The 16287-nt window shown below is 41.6% G+C and overlaps 2 protein-coding genes across 2 annotated transcripts; one reads left to right on the top strand and one right to left on the bottom strand.

Moving 5' to 3' along the window:
- The first annotated feature begins 31 nt into the window (after window positions 1–31).
- On the top strand, window positions 32–7304 carry LOC104418710 (probable E3 ubiquitin ligase SUD1). Its single transcript, XM_010030125.3, is given in 11 exon segments — window positions 32–120; window positions 796–1345; window positions 2453–3145; window positions 3290–4051; window positions 4166–4310; window positions 4313–4376; window positions 4466–4795; window positions 5363–5520; window positions 5613–5776; window positions 5873–6019; window positions 6568–7304. Coding segments are annotated over 11 exon segments (3600 nt in total). The 3' UTR covers window positions 7066–7304.
- Window positions 7305–8665: 1361 nt separating this feature from the next.
- Window positions 8666–13330, bottom strand: LOC104418709 (polyadenylate-binding protein 2). Its single transcript, XM_010030122.3, has 9 exons — window positions 12607–13330; window positions 11307–11425; window positions 10538–11194; window positions 10330–10407; window positions 10140–10229; window positions 9902–10039; window positions 9566–9742; window positions 9279–9482; window positions 8666–8956 (listed from the first exon to the last, which is right to left on the bottom strand). The coding sequence occupies exons 1-9, from the start codon at window positions 12839–12841 to the stop codon at window positions 8714–8716; spliced, it is 1941 nt and encodes a 646-aa protein (XP_010028424.1). The 5' UTR covers window positions 12842–13330; the 3' UTR covers window positions 8666–8713.
- Between the last annotated feature and the right edge of the window lie 2957 nt (window positions 13331–16287).

Raw genomic sequence — 16287 nt, 5'->3', positions numbered from 1 at the left:
GGGGCATCTATATCCATAATTCGATCGTGACATGACTTGCCCTTTTTATCCGGAATTGCCTCCATTTTCAATACATGTCTCCATCGACGTGCACTTCACTATCCGGGCAAAGCGGGGACGGTGAGGAAAATTAGTGAGACCATAATTTGCATTCATAAATGACCAAAGTATGGGGCAAACTAAAAAGTTCTTACTTCATACGCCTTATGCATTACATTTATTCGCGAATCGTTAGCCATTCAAATTTAAACCGTTTAACGGTCTAATAAAAATTAGGATAATGTGAACTCACATATAAGGTAAACGAATTAATTATTACGATTATCTACTCGACGATATCTTCTTTTTCAAGCGATGTTTCCTTCCGTTTGATGAACTTTCGTAATTACCGCCATCTACTGAAATTACTATATTTTGGTATGCGTCCGATGTTCAAGATAACGGCACCGGAAAATTTCAAAAAATAGGATTAATGCGAAGCAGGGGCAGGGTAAATACTAGTTTAGCTTCATCGATGAAAATAGAGAGGTACAAGGGATAGTTTCATAAATAAAATAAAAAACTTATGTTTTCTAAAATGATATTCGATGGTTAAATTCATTTTTCTAAAATGGTACAGAATATTTCATAATTCCTCGATAAGGCAAGTTTGCTTTTCCCCATCCATTTTCGATGCGAAATCCCGAACGTGCCCCTGGCGTCCACGCGTTGCCATGGAGAAAAAAACTCGGGAAACCGCCTCTCTTTTTTTAAATCGACGCGGCTTTAGATAACGAGAGACGCGAGTTTTTAAAGAGCAACAACCCCGGGGGGACGATACCGTAAATTAACCCCTCGGTCCAGGGGCAGAATCGGGACGCCAGGGAAAGAACCTCCTCAATCACCTCCTCCCCCATCTCCACCATTTTCCTGGCAGCAGGGGCGAGGCTGCGAGCTCTGTCTCTCCATCACCGAAGAAGAAGAAGAAGAAGATCAAACCCTCCCGATCCCTTCCCTTCCCCCCCGAATTCCGCATGGAGATCTCGCCGGCGGCGCCCCCACCGCGCGACGGCGGCCCGGCCCCCGCCGCCTCCGCCTCCGCGGCCGCGGCCGCTGCTGCAGCCTCGTCCTCCCCGGCCTTGACTCGGCCCCGCGGCCGGAGCAGCCCGCGCCCGCGCCGGAGCAAGCGCGGCGCCTCAAGTACGACGAGGAGGAGGAGGAGGAGGACGTGTGCCGGATCTGCAGGAACCCCGGCGAGGCCGACAACCCGCTGCGGTACCCGTGCGCCTGCAGCGGGAGCATCAAGTTCGTGCATCAGGAATGCCTCCTCCAGTGGCTCGACCATAGCAATGCTCGGCAGTGCGAGGTTGGTTCGTTCGCGCGCGCCTCGATCATCATTTTGTCGAGAGAAGAGAGTTGCCGGAATTCGTTCGGACTCTCCGTTCGTATTTCCGTTTCGATAAAATTTAGGGCGTCTTCTGTAGTTTTGGCTCGTTTCGTTTTTTGACTGGGAAGGGCCAGAATTCGTTGTATTCTTAATTCGTATTTCCTTTCTGATAGAATTAGGGTTTCTTCAGTAGTCATGGATCGCTTCGTTTTTTTGACTGATGAGACCATGCGTTTAATGGAACCTGTGTCTATATATGTGCCGTTCTTGGACGTAAAATATTTATTTATTTTGAGATTCTTTAGTGAATTTGACTTTGTCATGCTTCGAACCCAATAACCCCTCATGCGTTTAACCAGTAATTGGAAGTTTCTCTGAAGATCAATTGCGAACAAATCTTCTGAAGGCATTCTTTTAGACATGACTAGTTGCTTTCATTCTCTTTTTTTTCCTTTTTGGGGAGGGGAGGGGAGAGGAGGAGTAATTGTGCCGGCTATCAAATGATGGGTATTGGTCCGGTGAATTTTGTGTATTGTTTCGGGTAATTATAACTTATTTGAGTCATTTTTTCATTAATGATATAGCGGTTGCTTAGTGAATGGATACATGAGTAAGCTAAATAGGCAGGTGATACTTTGGTAAGCTACTGCAACGATTCGTGTTAACTTGTCGTTTTTCATTAATGATCTTAGAGGTGGCTTGGCGGATGGATACATGTTGGTTAGCTTCTGCTATTATCCACTCCTGTTTAGCCAGTTTCTTCTCAGTGGGTACTAGTAGCTATCCTTTGTCATCACTCATTTGTAGTTGGGATGATTTTTGTGCATAAAAGTGTATGATTTGCAGCAAAAAAACTTCCGCTTGTTATGGTGTAGGATTATTCAAATTTAGGTATTGAGAATGTGGGAAGAGTGGTTCTGGACAAGATTGAGCGTATTACATTTTATTGTGCTACCTATTTCTACCGCAGCTGTCAATTCTGATCGCTGGGCCCAACAGTTTTCGTTGTTGTATCTTCCTATTGATCCTTGGGGTAGCTGGATTTTTTTGGTGGTGAGTATTTATCATTTATCTGATTTATTGCAGGTGTGCAAGCATGCATTTGCCTTCTCACCTGTCTATGCAGAGAATGCTCCAGCAAGGCTTCCTTTTCAGGAGTTTGTGGTTGGGATGGCTATGAAAGCTTGCCATGTTCTGCAATTCTTTTTGCGCCTTACTTTTGTCCTTTCTGTTTGGCTCCTCATAATTCCCTTCATTACATTTTGGATATGGCGGTTGGCCTTTGTGAGGAGTTTTAATGAAGCTCAGAGATTGTTTCTCAGTCACTTGTCGACAACAGTTATTCTCACTGATTGCCTGCATGGATTCCTGCTTTCTGCGAGTATTGTGTTTATATTTCTTGGAGCAACTTCTTTGAGGGATTACTTCAGGCATTTAAGAGAGCTCGGAGGTCAAGATGCTGAGAGGGATGACGAAGGGGACAGAAATGGTGCCAGGGCTGCAAGAAGACCTGTTGCACCACCTAATAGGAATTTGGCTGGTGATGCTAATGGTGAAGAAGCTAATGGTGCCCAAGGAATTGCTGGTGCTGGTCAAATCATTAGAAGAAATGCAGAAAATGTTGCAGCTCGATGGGAGATGCAGGCAGCTCGTCTCGAAGCTCATGTTGAGCAAATGTTTGATGGTCTTGATGATGCTGATGGTGCGGAAGATGTGCCCTTCGATGAATTGGTTGGCATGCAGGGTCCAGTTTTTCACTTGGTTGAAAATGCATTCACAGTAAGTCTCTTTTCTGCTCGGGTTATTTCCAATCTTTGCTGTCTGTGGCTGAGCTGAAGAAGTTTTGTTGTCTTTATGCTCCTTCTTTTGTTCCTTTCTTTTGCTTAATTCCCATATTGACTCATTGGATTTCTTCCTCTGCAGGTTTTGGCAAGCAACATGATTTTCCTTGGTGTCATAATCTTTGTCCCCTTCTCTTTAGGTCGGGTCACACTCTATTACTTATCATGGCTTCTTGCTAATGGCCCAGTATTGTCGAAAGTCATGCCACTCACAGATTCAGCTCTATCCTTGGCAAATATTACATTGAAGAATGCGTTAACTGCTGTTACAAACTTGTCTTCCGAGGGTCAAAGTGACAGTCTAGTTGGCCAGGTTGCAGAGGTATTGAGTGCAAACACAAGTGGATTAAATGAAATCTCCAGCAACATAAGCTCAAATCTCTCTGGGGATCTCTTGAAAGCAGCTCCCATTGGAACATCAAGGCTCTCTGATGTCACCACCCTTGCTATTGGATATTTGGTGATCTTTTCTGCAGTGTTGTGCTATCTTGGGATTGTTCTTTTGATTCGGTACACCAAGGGTGAGCCATTGACCAACCGGAGGTTCTACGGTATTGCCTCAATAGCAGAGACAATTCCATCTCTTCTTCGGCAGTTCTTGGCTGCTATGAGGCATTTGATGACAATGATCAAGGTTGCTTTTCTTCTAGTAATCGAACTTGGGGTATTCCCATTGATGTGTGGATGGTGGCTTGATGTTTGCACAATAAGAATGTTTGGGAAGTCGATGTCAAATAGAGTTCAATTCTTTTCACTTTCCCCTCTAGCAAGCTCATTGGTTCATTGGGTTGTGGGAATAGTTTACATGCTTCAGATAAGCATTTTCGTCAGCCTTCTCAGAGGGGTATGCACCTTTCTCCTACTTTCTTGATTGCTTAGTCATTCTATACGTTGTAAATGTTACCACATAGCTTTTTTGTTCATCTCTTTAATCTTTTCTTTTGGATATGTCTATCAGGTTCTGCGTAATGGGGTTTTGTACTTCCTCCGAGATCCTGCCGATCCAAACTATAATCCATTCCGCGATCTCATTGATGACCCCGTCCACAAGCATGCTCGCAGGGTTTTGCTGTCAGTGGCTGTTTATGGTAGTTTAATTGTGATGCTGTGTTTTTACCAGTGAAGCTTGCTATGCGGATAGCACCCTCCATCTTTCCTCTTGATATATCGTGAGATTGTCTCCTTACCTATATTTGCAGTTTGAGGTTTCTGTGTCATCTACTTTGCCAACACTTACAACTCACATGTTATCTTGCAGAGTATCTGATCCATTTACCGAAATCCCTGCTGACATGCTTCTCTTTCAAATCTGTATTCCATTTGCAATTGAGCATTTTAAGTTGCGGTCAACTATCAAATCCCTCCTTCACTATTGGTTTACAGCTGTTGGCTGGGCCCTGGGCTTGACCGATTTCTTACTACCTAGACCCGATGACAATGGCACCCCGGAAACTGTTAATGGAGAGCCTGCAAGGCAGGATCGAATGCAGGTAGTTCCACATGGCGGACATGATAGAGCTATGGCAGTTGCCAATGACATTAATGATGTTGTGGAAGAGTATGATCCCGATGAGCAATCTGACTCTGAGTAAGTTTATATTATATTCTGCAACTTTGATGCACATGCTTGGAAGGGTCATATATTTGGCACCACTGAATCTCTCTCTCTCTCTCTCTCTCTCTCTCTCTCTCTCTGCACAGGACTCTCGTTCTACTTTTTGGACGAGCTTTTTTCTTGGGTAAGTGTACTAAAAGTGCTAAAACTTGTCACGAAAATGCAATTGAGCCCTAGAGCTTTCAAAAAGTGCAATCAACTTTTAAAACTTGTCAAATTTTTGACAATCGAGTCCCTTCCATTAACTCCGTCAAACTTGACAAATGAAAACCGCTAACAAGTTTTAGAACTTGATTGCACTTTTTGATAGTTTTAGGGCTCAATTTCACTTTTGTGACATGTTGTAGGACTTCCAGCACACTTATCCCTTTTTTCTTCTCTCTATTCTTCAAAGAATTTCATAGCTCTCAGTTTTTTGGTGTTGCTTAAAGCCATATGTCATGTCTTCTCTGGTTTTATGGACTATATGATTCCTAAATCTTTCTGAATACAAGCAAAAACTTCAGTTGGATGACATGTCATTTCTATATATTGTAGCAGGTACAGCTTTGTCCTCCGCATTGTCCTCTTGTTGATGGTGGCATGGATGACATTACTTATCTTCAACTCAGCATTAATCATAGTACCTGTTTCACTTGGACGAAAATTGTTCAATGCTATTCCCCTTCTCCCAATAACTCATGGGATCAAGTGCAACGGTATGTGGTTAATTCAAATTGTTTTAGCTGTGATTCGTATCTTTAGATAAAGATTGATGATTTTGTTTGAACTGATATTCCATTGTTTGTAGATCTATATGCTTTCATTATCGGTAGCTACGTTATTTGGACTGGGATTGCGGGATCAAGATATACAGTTGAGCACATTAGGAGCAGGAGAGCTGCTATTTTGCTTGGTCAAATCTGGAAGTGCAGTTGTATTGTCTTCAAGAGTTCTGCTCTACTTTCGTTATGGGTGAGAAGCATTCTCTTCTTTGCCTGTAATGTTTAGTTTTCCTAGAGATAGCTATCAAGGGATGTTGCATCACTGATTTCTGCAATTATCATGCAGATTTTTGTCATTCCAGTGTTGATTGGCTTGCTCTTTGAACTTTTGGTTATTGTGCCTATGAGAGTGCCTACAGATGAGAGTCCTGTTTTCCTCTTGTATCAAGATTGGGCTCTTGGACTTATCTTCCTGAAGATCTGGACTAGACTGGTAAGTGTCTTATTTTGATTTAGAGGGACGAGTGTAAGCTGGTAATTCTTCATTTGGAATATACTATCTCCTCTTGCATACTTGGTAGTATGGAGGGGGAAAGGCAGCTTGGTTGCTCCTGCATACAAGCTTCCTTCTCCTATTTGACTAATCGTTTTATATGTCCCCAGTGCATTTATTATTCCACATTACCAATATAGCTATCTCACTAGAGTGTAGAGAGATCAAAGTGGTGGTTTGATAACGAGATATTTTTTACTTGGGGAATAACTTTTCTTCTGTAGTACTTCCATTTTCTGTTATTATGTGACACTGGAGCTTTTAAGTCACTATGCAGGGTGGTTATGAAACAAAGTCAGGCATAAAAACTTTACATTCTTTAACAGTTTGGGGTGTTTTTATTATTATCTCCAGCTGAGGATTCTAGATATTGCTATTTTATGTCTGTAACATATCAATTCTTCGGGTCATGCCATTTATTAATTGACTTTGGGAATCCCATCAATAATGAGTCTATCCATTTAAATCCCATACTGCTTCTTCTGTAGGTCATGTTGGATCATATGATGCCATTTGTTGATGAGAGTTGGCGGTTAAAGTTTGAAAGGGTGAGAGAGGATGGTTTCTCCCGGCTGCAGGGGCTTTGGGTGCTTCGCGAGATCGTTCTACCAATCATGATGAAGCTTCTGACTGCTCTTTGTGTACCTTACGTTTTGGCAAGGGGGGTGTTTCCAGTGTTTGGATACCCTCTAGTGGTTAATTCTGCTGTCTATCGGTTTGCGTGGCTGGGATGCCTTGGCTTGAGCATAGTATGCTTCTGCGCCAAGAGGTTCCATGTCTGGTTCACTAACCTTCACAACTCCATAAGGGATGATAGGTACCTGATTGGGCGCCGGCTGCATAACTTTGGAGAGGACACTGAAGTTAAGAAGCAAAATGAGACAGAGGCATCAGCAGATTCCCCAACCACTAGCTTGCCAGGAACTGGTTTGGTTCATCGGGACATGGAAGTCGATGTGGGATTGAGGCTGAGGCGTGTTAACTGACGGTGATGCTTGAAAAAAGGGAATTGAGGAGGTTTTGGTCCTATGTATTTAAATGTTGGTGCCTAGCTGTGTGCACCCTTTCACCTTTTATTGCTCGTGAAAGTTCTAACGCAAGGGTCAGGCTTATGTTACTTTAGCTAGTAGAATCGTTAGGATCTTATACATGTGTAGCACATAATTCTGTTGAAACTCAGCATCTTTGATTGCGAGGGAATGCAACTCATATGTTTTACCCAGTATGTGTTCATTGTGGCTACCGATCATGTGGCAACTAATGGCATACCGTCTTAAGTGGCGTCGTAAATGTGCCCAGGCCAAACCTTTTGTTTTGTCATCGTGTGTTAAATGTGGTTACGCTTTTGCGATTATAACAGCTAATTTAAAAGTTTGCGAAAGTAAAACAGTGGCGTCAATTATCGTTACCATGAACGACATGCTTGATTGCATACCCCGTTATAATAAGAACCTGGAACATTGCACACGGAGGATGCTCCCCTGGAGATAATTTGAGATAGGTGATCATCATGTAATGAGACTAACCAGCAAAACCATGCTTCCACAGACTATGCTCTCGTTAGGGTTGAGCATGATTTCAAGTTTTACCTGAAACCTCAGAGCCCATGAAATTTATCCAGTTCTAGATTTTAAAGTATGCAAATTAAGTTCCAATTTTAAAATATTGAAAAACCTGTTTGATGGATAGATTTCAAGTTTTGAGTTGATGGAATTTGAAATCTAGAATCTAAAATAATAAGTTTGAATGTTTTTCTTATCTATATTTTCATGTAATTCTACAGTATTCCATAACATGAATTACAGTATTCCATAACATTTATCATTTGATAATGAATGTATAATCCGAACTTCCCCTCAACTTTTACTTTATTAATCTATCATATTTTTCGTTCTATCATATTTTCCGTTCGTCTAAATATAAAAAATTTATGTTTATTAAAGATGCTAATTCACTACAATCAATAAATAATAATGACAATACCTCAAGAGATCCTAAAATCAACCATGAAACCTATACCAAGATAAGTTCCATGTTTCGAGAAATATGGGATAAATTCTAGGTTTCAACAAATGAGCAAGCGAGGCACCTATTCAAATAGATACATTCCAAGTTATAAGTAAAATCTGTACGGAATTTGAAACCTCTCACCATGATAACATGCCCATCAATGGATGACAATCACTCACACATAGAAACATTATAGAATAATTTAGGTGCAACTATCCAGTATTCGCTCGAGATGTGTATAGTCGAACCTGCCTACTTCGAGCCGACAATGCACTATAACGAAGTGAGGTAGCTCGCTAAAAATGCCCTACTGTTTTGGCTTTAGATGATAGCCAAACCAACTGCAAATGACAAAAAGAACCAATTGGGAATGGAGATCATTGTATGTACGCAGGATAAATCAAGCAAAACAAAGCGTGCAATCACACTCAAAATCAAATCTCAAGCCAAAAATAAGAGCGAAATAATCTTCTAGGTCTTTCCCAACTCCTCAAACTCCCGGAGGATACGCCCACATAGCAAACCCTATATCTGCCTACCAAAGGAACTCAATCAGTCTCAAAGCCATAAATAGAACAGCCACGAAATCCAGCGTCCCAAAATGCGCAAGCTTGTCTCCAGCACTCAGTTAACGAGGTTGTCGTTCAGAGAAAGAGATGCCAGCTGATCGACGGCGCCACTAGCCTGTTGCTGCGCAACACTCCTAAGGACCTCCATTGCTTCAGCTACTTTTGCTTTCAGGGCATCTGGAGACTCCAGCAAATGCAGGACCTCAGTCTGATCCATTTCCAGAAGCATGCCAGTGACTTTGGCTGCCGCATCAGGCTCCAGCTGTTCCACCAGCGGATAAAGACTCTCGCCCAGCATCTGCAAGAGTTTCCCCCACACATGATTAATAACAAGTCCAGAGTCATTTTAGTGGACACGTGAAGAGATATTTCACCCTAAAATCCTCCGACATGAGCTTCTGAGTGGTCACAGAAAATTCACTGAGACATTCAAAGAATCTTACCACCTAGCGCTCATCGATTCAACAAAGCAATGATATATGTATTTTTGTTTTCTGGCCCACTAACGCTCAATACAGTATTAAGAGGATGTACCCATCCTTAGATCTGTGGTTAGGTGGGGACAGGGAGAACAGGAAAAGCGTAAAACGTCGGTTAATTTAAGGCATCATAGCTCCTACCGTTCTCTGCTGATCTGGACTAGCATTTGCTAGGGCAGAAGCCAGAGCTGTTATGGGAAGAGGCTGAGAAATTGGTGTATCACGTAGTGGCATTCCACCCATGTCATATGGCATAGGCATCATTCCTCCTGCCACACCAGGCACTGACATATCAGGCAACCCACGTCCAGTAGGGTATCGATAAACACGTCCCCTCGGAAGCATCTGTCATTCAAATATAGCATAAAAAGCTTAAAATGCATGCTCAAAATATGTATTAGAGGAAACATCAAAGCAAAAGCACCAACCTGCTGTTGCATCATTGGGACTGGCTGTTGGGATTGCTGAACAACTCCTGCACGTCTCCCACCTGGTCGCTGACCTTGTTGCCCCTGCTGATGAACCATAGGCACCAGGAAATTTGGCATGGGACCTGCACCAGGTCTCATACCGGGAACAAGCTGCTGTTGATACCCGAACCCAGGCTAACCAAAAAAGCAAAAAAGGTAACCACAATATTAATGGTTGAAGACTTGGAGTAAAGCAAAGAGCTATTGACCATTGTTAACCAGAGGAACTAGCACATAACAAAATGTAATCTCCCACCACGTGCCTGGAGAAAACTAAGTATAGGAGAAACTTACCTGGGGAGGCATGACAGCAGGAGGGGCTTGACCATAGAACAGCTGTTGGCCAATACCTGGTCCTCCAGGTGGATAAAATGGCATGCGAGGAGCAATAGTGGGTGCCATTGCAACTGGCCTCATTTGAGAAAATTGAGCCTGCACAACACGTCAGATGCCCATCATATTCCAGGACCTTCACCAATACTACATACTCCAAAAATTTTAAGAAATTGCAGGACATCAAGAGGAAGCACACCTGCAACCTGGCTCGTCTGTCTTCTTTTCTTTGTGCATGTGCAACATACAGAGGCTTGCTGACAACCATTTTGCCAAGCATCTCAGAGAGCTAATTAATAAGGAGAAAGAAACCAGGTGGTTAAGAAAAGAACCATCATCTTCTAGGAAAATTTATAAATGCAAATCTGAATGGACAAGTAATTACTTACAGCTCTGGCTGCCTCTTCAGGAGTTGAGAAAGCAACAAATCCCGATCCTCTACTAATGCCATTAGGATCTCGCATAACCTGTTGAAATGAGAAGCACCGCCAACAAAACGAAATCAACTAAATGCACAAAATAAAGAAATATGAAGGTCAATACTGGGCACATAAATTTCAGCACAGATAGAAAATGCCGAGTAGAGATGAGAATAACCTTGCACGATGTAATGTTACCAAATGGAGAGAACAGCTCCTTAAGCTTCTCATCGTCTATGCTATCGTCTAAATTCTTTATATACAAGTTCGCCCCTTGAAGTTTATCAGCTGCTTCCTTCATACTCTGCTCAAATCGAAGCTTCAGTTCAACTTCCCTTTCAGATTTCTTTTGAGCTTTCCCAACATACCATTCCTTATCATCAAATTTCTTCCCATTTAGAGCCTCAACTGATCTAGCAGCATCATCCGCATTCTCAAAGTTCACAAAACCAAAACATTTGGATTTACCATCCGGATCCCTCATCACCACAACACTAGTAATTGGTCCATATTCTCCAAAAGCTGTTCTCAACTCTTCTTCAGTTGTCGACTCTGATAGGTTTTTCACATACACATTGTTAAATTTTGTCTTATCCTTAGCACTTTCTCTTTCCTGCTTGCGAAGGAAGGGTCCCACATACACTTGCTTGTCATTCAATAGCATGCCATTCAGCTTCTCTATAGCTTTCTGGGAAGATTCCTCATTTTCGTATTGTACAAAGCCATAGCCTTTAGACTGACCCGAAGAATCTGTAGCAACTTTGCAAGAGAGGATAGTCCCAAAAGTAGAAAATGTATCATATAATGCTTTCTGGTCAATTCCCTTGTCCAAATTCTACAAAATCAAAATACAGGCAAAATGGTTGACTAGCTAATACGTAAATCGAAGATACGTGAAAGCTGGAAAGAGAAACCAGTGTAAAAGAATAAACAGCAGACCAGTTTACCTTGATAAATATATTTCCAGCTCCACTTTTACGGTTACTAGGATCGCGCTGAGAATACATTATCCGAATTGACTTCTCATTAAGAGGAGTATAGTTCAGATGCTCCATAGCCCGAGCAGCTGTTGCGAATTTTTTTTTAGCACATCGTAGAGAAAATAGAGAGGAAAAGTAGGAAACAAGAATGCCAACTGAAATAACAAAATATGAAAGAAATTTCTGGTGTCAATTGAATTACTAATGGTGACCCATAGGTTCAACATGTTTAATGACATCCTGCACGATTGCCACAGGACAACCCCGCACATCTCTGACCAGTAAAGACTAAAAGAAAAACTAAAAGTTCCTCTGGAAAGCAACTTAGATGAAGCAAAAAACAATAGCTTACTACAAAAAACTTTGACATGAGGGGTCAAAACAAACTAGACAATAATGGGAACAATTAAGTTTCAAGGTAGGCAGGACCAGCTGTCCTTCCACCTCAATTTACCAGAGGCACATCCGACAATTCCCAGAAAAAATAACAACAGAGAAGAAACCTCTGTTTATCAGAAACCAAAAACTCAATTACTTAAGATAGTTGTTTATTCAACTGAGAGCACACATGATAAAATATCCAGTCATTCCTATCTGGCTGAAGGAAGACGCCTAATCCCTTTTCCGAAACTCCAAATTATGCAGAACATGTCAATCCACAAGAACAAAAAGGAAAAACTTTAAAAAAAAAAAATAATAATTGAACAAGGCATATGCAAGCTTGATTACAAAAGGCTTAAATAAGAAGGAACAAAAACAAACAACAATTTCTTCAATGCATGTAAATTTCTCGCAAGGTCAGGGCAGTACACCATAAACGAATTGCTTGGTCCAGAAACAGCTGATCACCCTCTACAACCAAAACAAGCAATCCAAAATCCACACAGTACGGATTTTATTTATTGTCGTGACTTGAGAAAAAAAATTAGATGTTCATCAAGTAATCTTAACATCACGACATTAGAGGTCGAAGAAGACACCAAAAGTTGCAGTCCGGCCCATTTAAGCACTCGTACAAAAGGCAATATCTACTCAAGCTATGGCATTTATGGCAACGAAAACCGAAACGTTTGACCGAATAACATCATCAGGTGGGTAAAACCCTACTCAATCGTCGATGATACCAAGGCGAAAATCTCCGCAACAACGCAGACAAGAAAGCATCTCAAACCCACGATAGAACGACAAAACCCCAAGAAACTCCCGAAATCGGACAGGCAGCAATTACTTTTCCAGCGACGAAAAAGATATCGAATTCGCAACTAACCATCCACTGGGTTGCTGTAATTGACGTAGCCATAGCCCAGGGATCGCCGGGTGGTCAGGTCCCGGCAGACGCGGACCGACACCACCTGGCCGACCTGGTTGAACAGATCGTAGAGCTGCGAATCGGTGACGTTGAAGTCCAGATCCCCGACGTAGAGCGACGTCGTCGCGTACTGGTTCGGCCCCGCGTTCACTCCGGGCATCGCATTCTGAGGCTGAACCTGAACCTGCGCCATTCTTCTTCTCCCGAACCTACAAAAATCTCCCTTTTTTTTTGCCCTTTTCTCTGTACCTGAAAACCTTCGAAAGAACCAAAAAAAAAACCCTATTTTTTTTTGTGGCTTTTTTTTCAGATACTCTTTCTTCCCTCTCCTCTGATTATTCGGATGCAAAACCCTAGGAAGACGACGATAAAAGAGGATAACGATACAAAGGGGGGAAACCCGGAAATGCACGCGAAATGTTCGACGAAAGGGCTCCCGGGAAAACGGAAGGGACAAAAAAGGCTGTTTCTTTTTGGGTTTTCGTTCGGTGGGTAGAGGAAACAAAATGGAGGAGAGGGAACGAAAGAGGAGGGCCGGGGGCGGGGATAGATAACCGCCGGCAGCGACGGCGGGCGGCGGGCGGCGGCGGCGGCGGTAGAGAGAGAGAGCTAGAGAGAGAGAGAGAGGAGGGATGGATTGTAAAGGAGGGCAGCAATGAGACTGCTCTGAAAGAGGAGTGACGTTTGGAGGCTGTGACGGATCATATACCCACCACCATCCCTCTCTCTCTCTCTCTAGGGTTTCCTTTCATCATCGGATCCTTACCCTCCAATCTGGGCCGTTGATCTCCTGTCCATGTTTTGTGCCCGGTCTTTTTTATTTTTATTTTCCCAAAATAATAAAATAAACAACTTTTTCTTCTTTTTTTTTGCTCTTTTATCTTTTTCCAAAGATAAGTCAGGCCGCGGAAGTTAACCTAATGCCGAGGGAAATATAGGGGGAAATGGGGGTCGGTGACGTCATTAATTTTCTTTTCCAAATAAACAATAAATAGGTTTTTTTTTTCCTCTGTTTTCCTAGGAGGTAGAAATAGTCATACCGCGGAAATTGATGCCGAGGGACGTAGGGAAAAATTGATCGGTGACGTCATTAATTTCAATTTTCTAAATAAAAGATAAGTAATTCTTTTTCCCTCTTTTTCCAGATAGGGAGAAATAGTCATGCCGTGGAACGGTGGAAGTTAACTTAATGCCGAGGGAAATAGGAAGAAATCGATCGGTGACGTCGTGAATTTCCTTTCTTCCTAAGTTTAGTTTTTCTGATGTTATGCTTTTTTTCCCTTTCCCAGAACATGGGCAGCATATCCTTTTCGGATAGTTAGATGACGAAGATATAAATTATAATCAATGTGTTCAACTTGGGTTTTAGTTAATCATTTTCTTTTTTGGTCGGAGTTAGTTATTCTTTTTAATCAAGCTATACATAGAAGATGACTTATATTCACGAAAATATCTCTCTCTTTTTCACTAAAATTGATGCCCTTGGAAAAATTTTATGCTTTTTGCAAAATAATTTCTCCTTGTTTTTTTCATTTTGTATTCTTGACGTTAATAGGATAAGATCTCATGCAGTTGAATGTCTTTCGCTATGCAACAATACCTTTTTTATTTTACCAAAAAAACTCATTTGTAAATGACTTTATCTAATGGTCTTTAGTCAAAATGAGTGACCTAGAACTTTTGAATATGATAACTATGAGATAGATGTAATTATTACAGTTCATATTTTTCAATCTATATGTCTTGAAACTTGCTCCTTCAATATCATTCAACTCTCTCTTTAAGAGAGCATCATCCACAAATTCTTCGGTAACTTCCGACTCCTCCTTATGCCGATGCAAAAGTTATAACGAGTTTTTACACAAATTTGGGAAATCCACATAAAACAAATTTAACAAACATGTAAGAAGAACATATGATAAGCACAAGCTATGGCGATCTAGCATTATTCCCTAAAGGAAGGCGAAAAGTACGTTTAAAACCAGAAGAAACAGAGGAAAAAATTGCTTGATTGTTGACAGGAGCGGAGAAGTCCGAGTAAAGCTCTTGAATGATTTGGCTATGTCAAGCTCCTAATACAATAAGAATCTTCTCGACTCGGGCGAGCTCTCTCTTCCCAAGTGGGGGTAGTTTCCCTTAAATCCTAATTCGTTCCCAGAAATTTGGTTTTCTGGATCAATCCACTCCATCTCGTTTCTTCCCCTGAAGTGATCTTGTCCATGTGGACTTGGGCATGATCTTATCCATGTGGACTTGGGCATGATCTTATCCTTAACCCCTTAAATCCTTGTCTGTAAGTTCCAGCTGTACTACGCTTCGACCCTAGGCCTTACGCTCTGCCCCTCTGCGTTGCCGGGTCTTTCTTCCATCTCGGAAGCTGATCATGGAGGAAGACGAGGTCGAGGGGCGATGCAATCTGACGGTTCTCTACAAACGTTTAGGTAATCTTTGGTCGGATTAAAAAATAGCATTTCTAGATGAAGTAGGATCCCTCAAAAAATTAAAGGAATGCCGGCTTGCTCCTTTTAGAAAGACATGGAAAGTAGACAATGTGATTGTTGGGTCTCTGGACAATGGCGTTTATGCTATAATAACGTTAAGAACAGCAGTAGAAAAGGACAGAATTCTTCATATAGGCCCTTGGTCTTCCTCCAGTCACTTCGTCATTCACCAACCAAAAGGTTTTGCTATCTAGAGAAATGGGAAAGCTCGAGCGACTTAGGATGCATTTGGTAACGTTTTTATTCAAGAATTGTTTCAGGGAATAAAAATAGAAAAAATTATTCTATTCTAAACAATTTTTGAATAAAAGAACGCGTTTAATAACTCGTACAAAATTTATGTTCTAAAATAGAAAAAGAACAGAAACAAGTTTGGTAAATTTATATAATTTTTTTTGTTTCTTTTAATTTTTTTTAATTTTTCTTTTTTTTTTTTTTTTCTTCCTTTTAGCCGATTGCGGGCCTCGGCCATGGTCGACGACCAGCCGACGAGGGCCGGTGACCTCGCCCACCATGGCGAGGCTCGCCGGGCCCTAACGATGCTTTGGCGAGGTCGTAGGCCCCGACGATGCTTCGGCAAGGTCACCGGCCAAAGAAAAAGAAGAAGAAAAGAAAGAGAAGAAAAAAATATGAGAGAGAAAAATTGTTTCTCGGAAGTGTTCCCGGGAACAAAAAAACGAGTTTTTTCTATTTCTTGTTTCTGTTTCAAATCTGTTCCCGGGAATAAAAGTGTAAATAAACACGTTTATGTTCTTTTTTTATTCCCCGAAACAAAAAAACATAAATTGTATTCCGAAGAACAAAAAAAAGAACACAAACAAACAGGCCCTTAGGATCTAGCCAACTCCCTGCAACTTAGGACTATTTCATGAGGTGGAGGAAAAAAAATTTGGGTGGATTTCGAGTATGAGAGGAAGCCTTATTTCTGCCATGCTTGTGGCAAAACAGGGCACTACTCAAGATTCTATTAATAACTCACTTTTTATGAGAATAAAACGGAGGAATGCCTCTATGGACACTGGTTAAAAGCTAAAGCTAAAGATACAGTTCATTTTGGAAACAATTCTGTGGAAAGCTATGAGAGGATGACGTGGAAGAGAAATTCATCCCTAAGGCCCTGCAGGATACCGTCCATATT

Source organism: Eucalyptus grandis, chromosome 9 (genome assembly GCF_016545825.1).
Source record: "Eucalyptus grandis isolate ANBG69807.140 chromosome 9, ASM1654582v1, whole genome shotgun sequence".
Classification (NCBI taxonomy): domain Eukaryota; kingdom Viridiplantae; phylum Streptophyta; class Magnoliopsida; order Myrtales; family Myrtaceae; genus Eucalyptus; species Eucalyptus grandis.
This window is presented reverse-complemented; position numbering and strand designations above follow the sequence as displayed.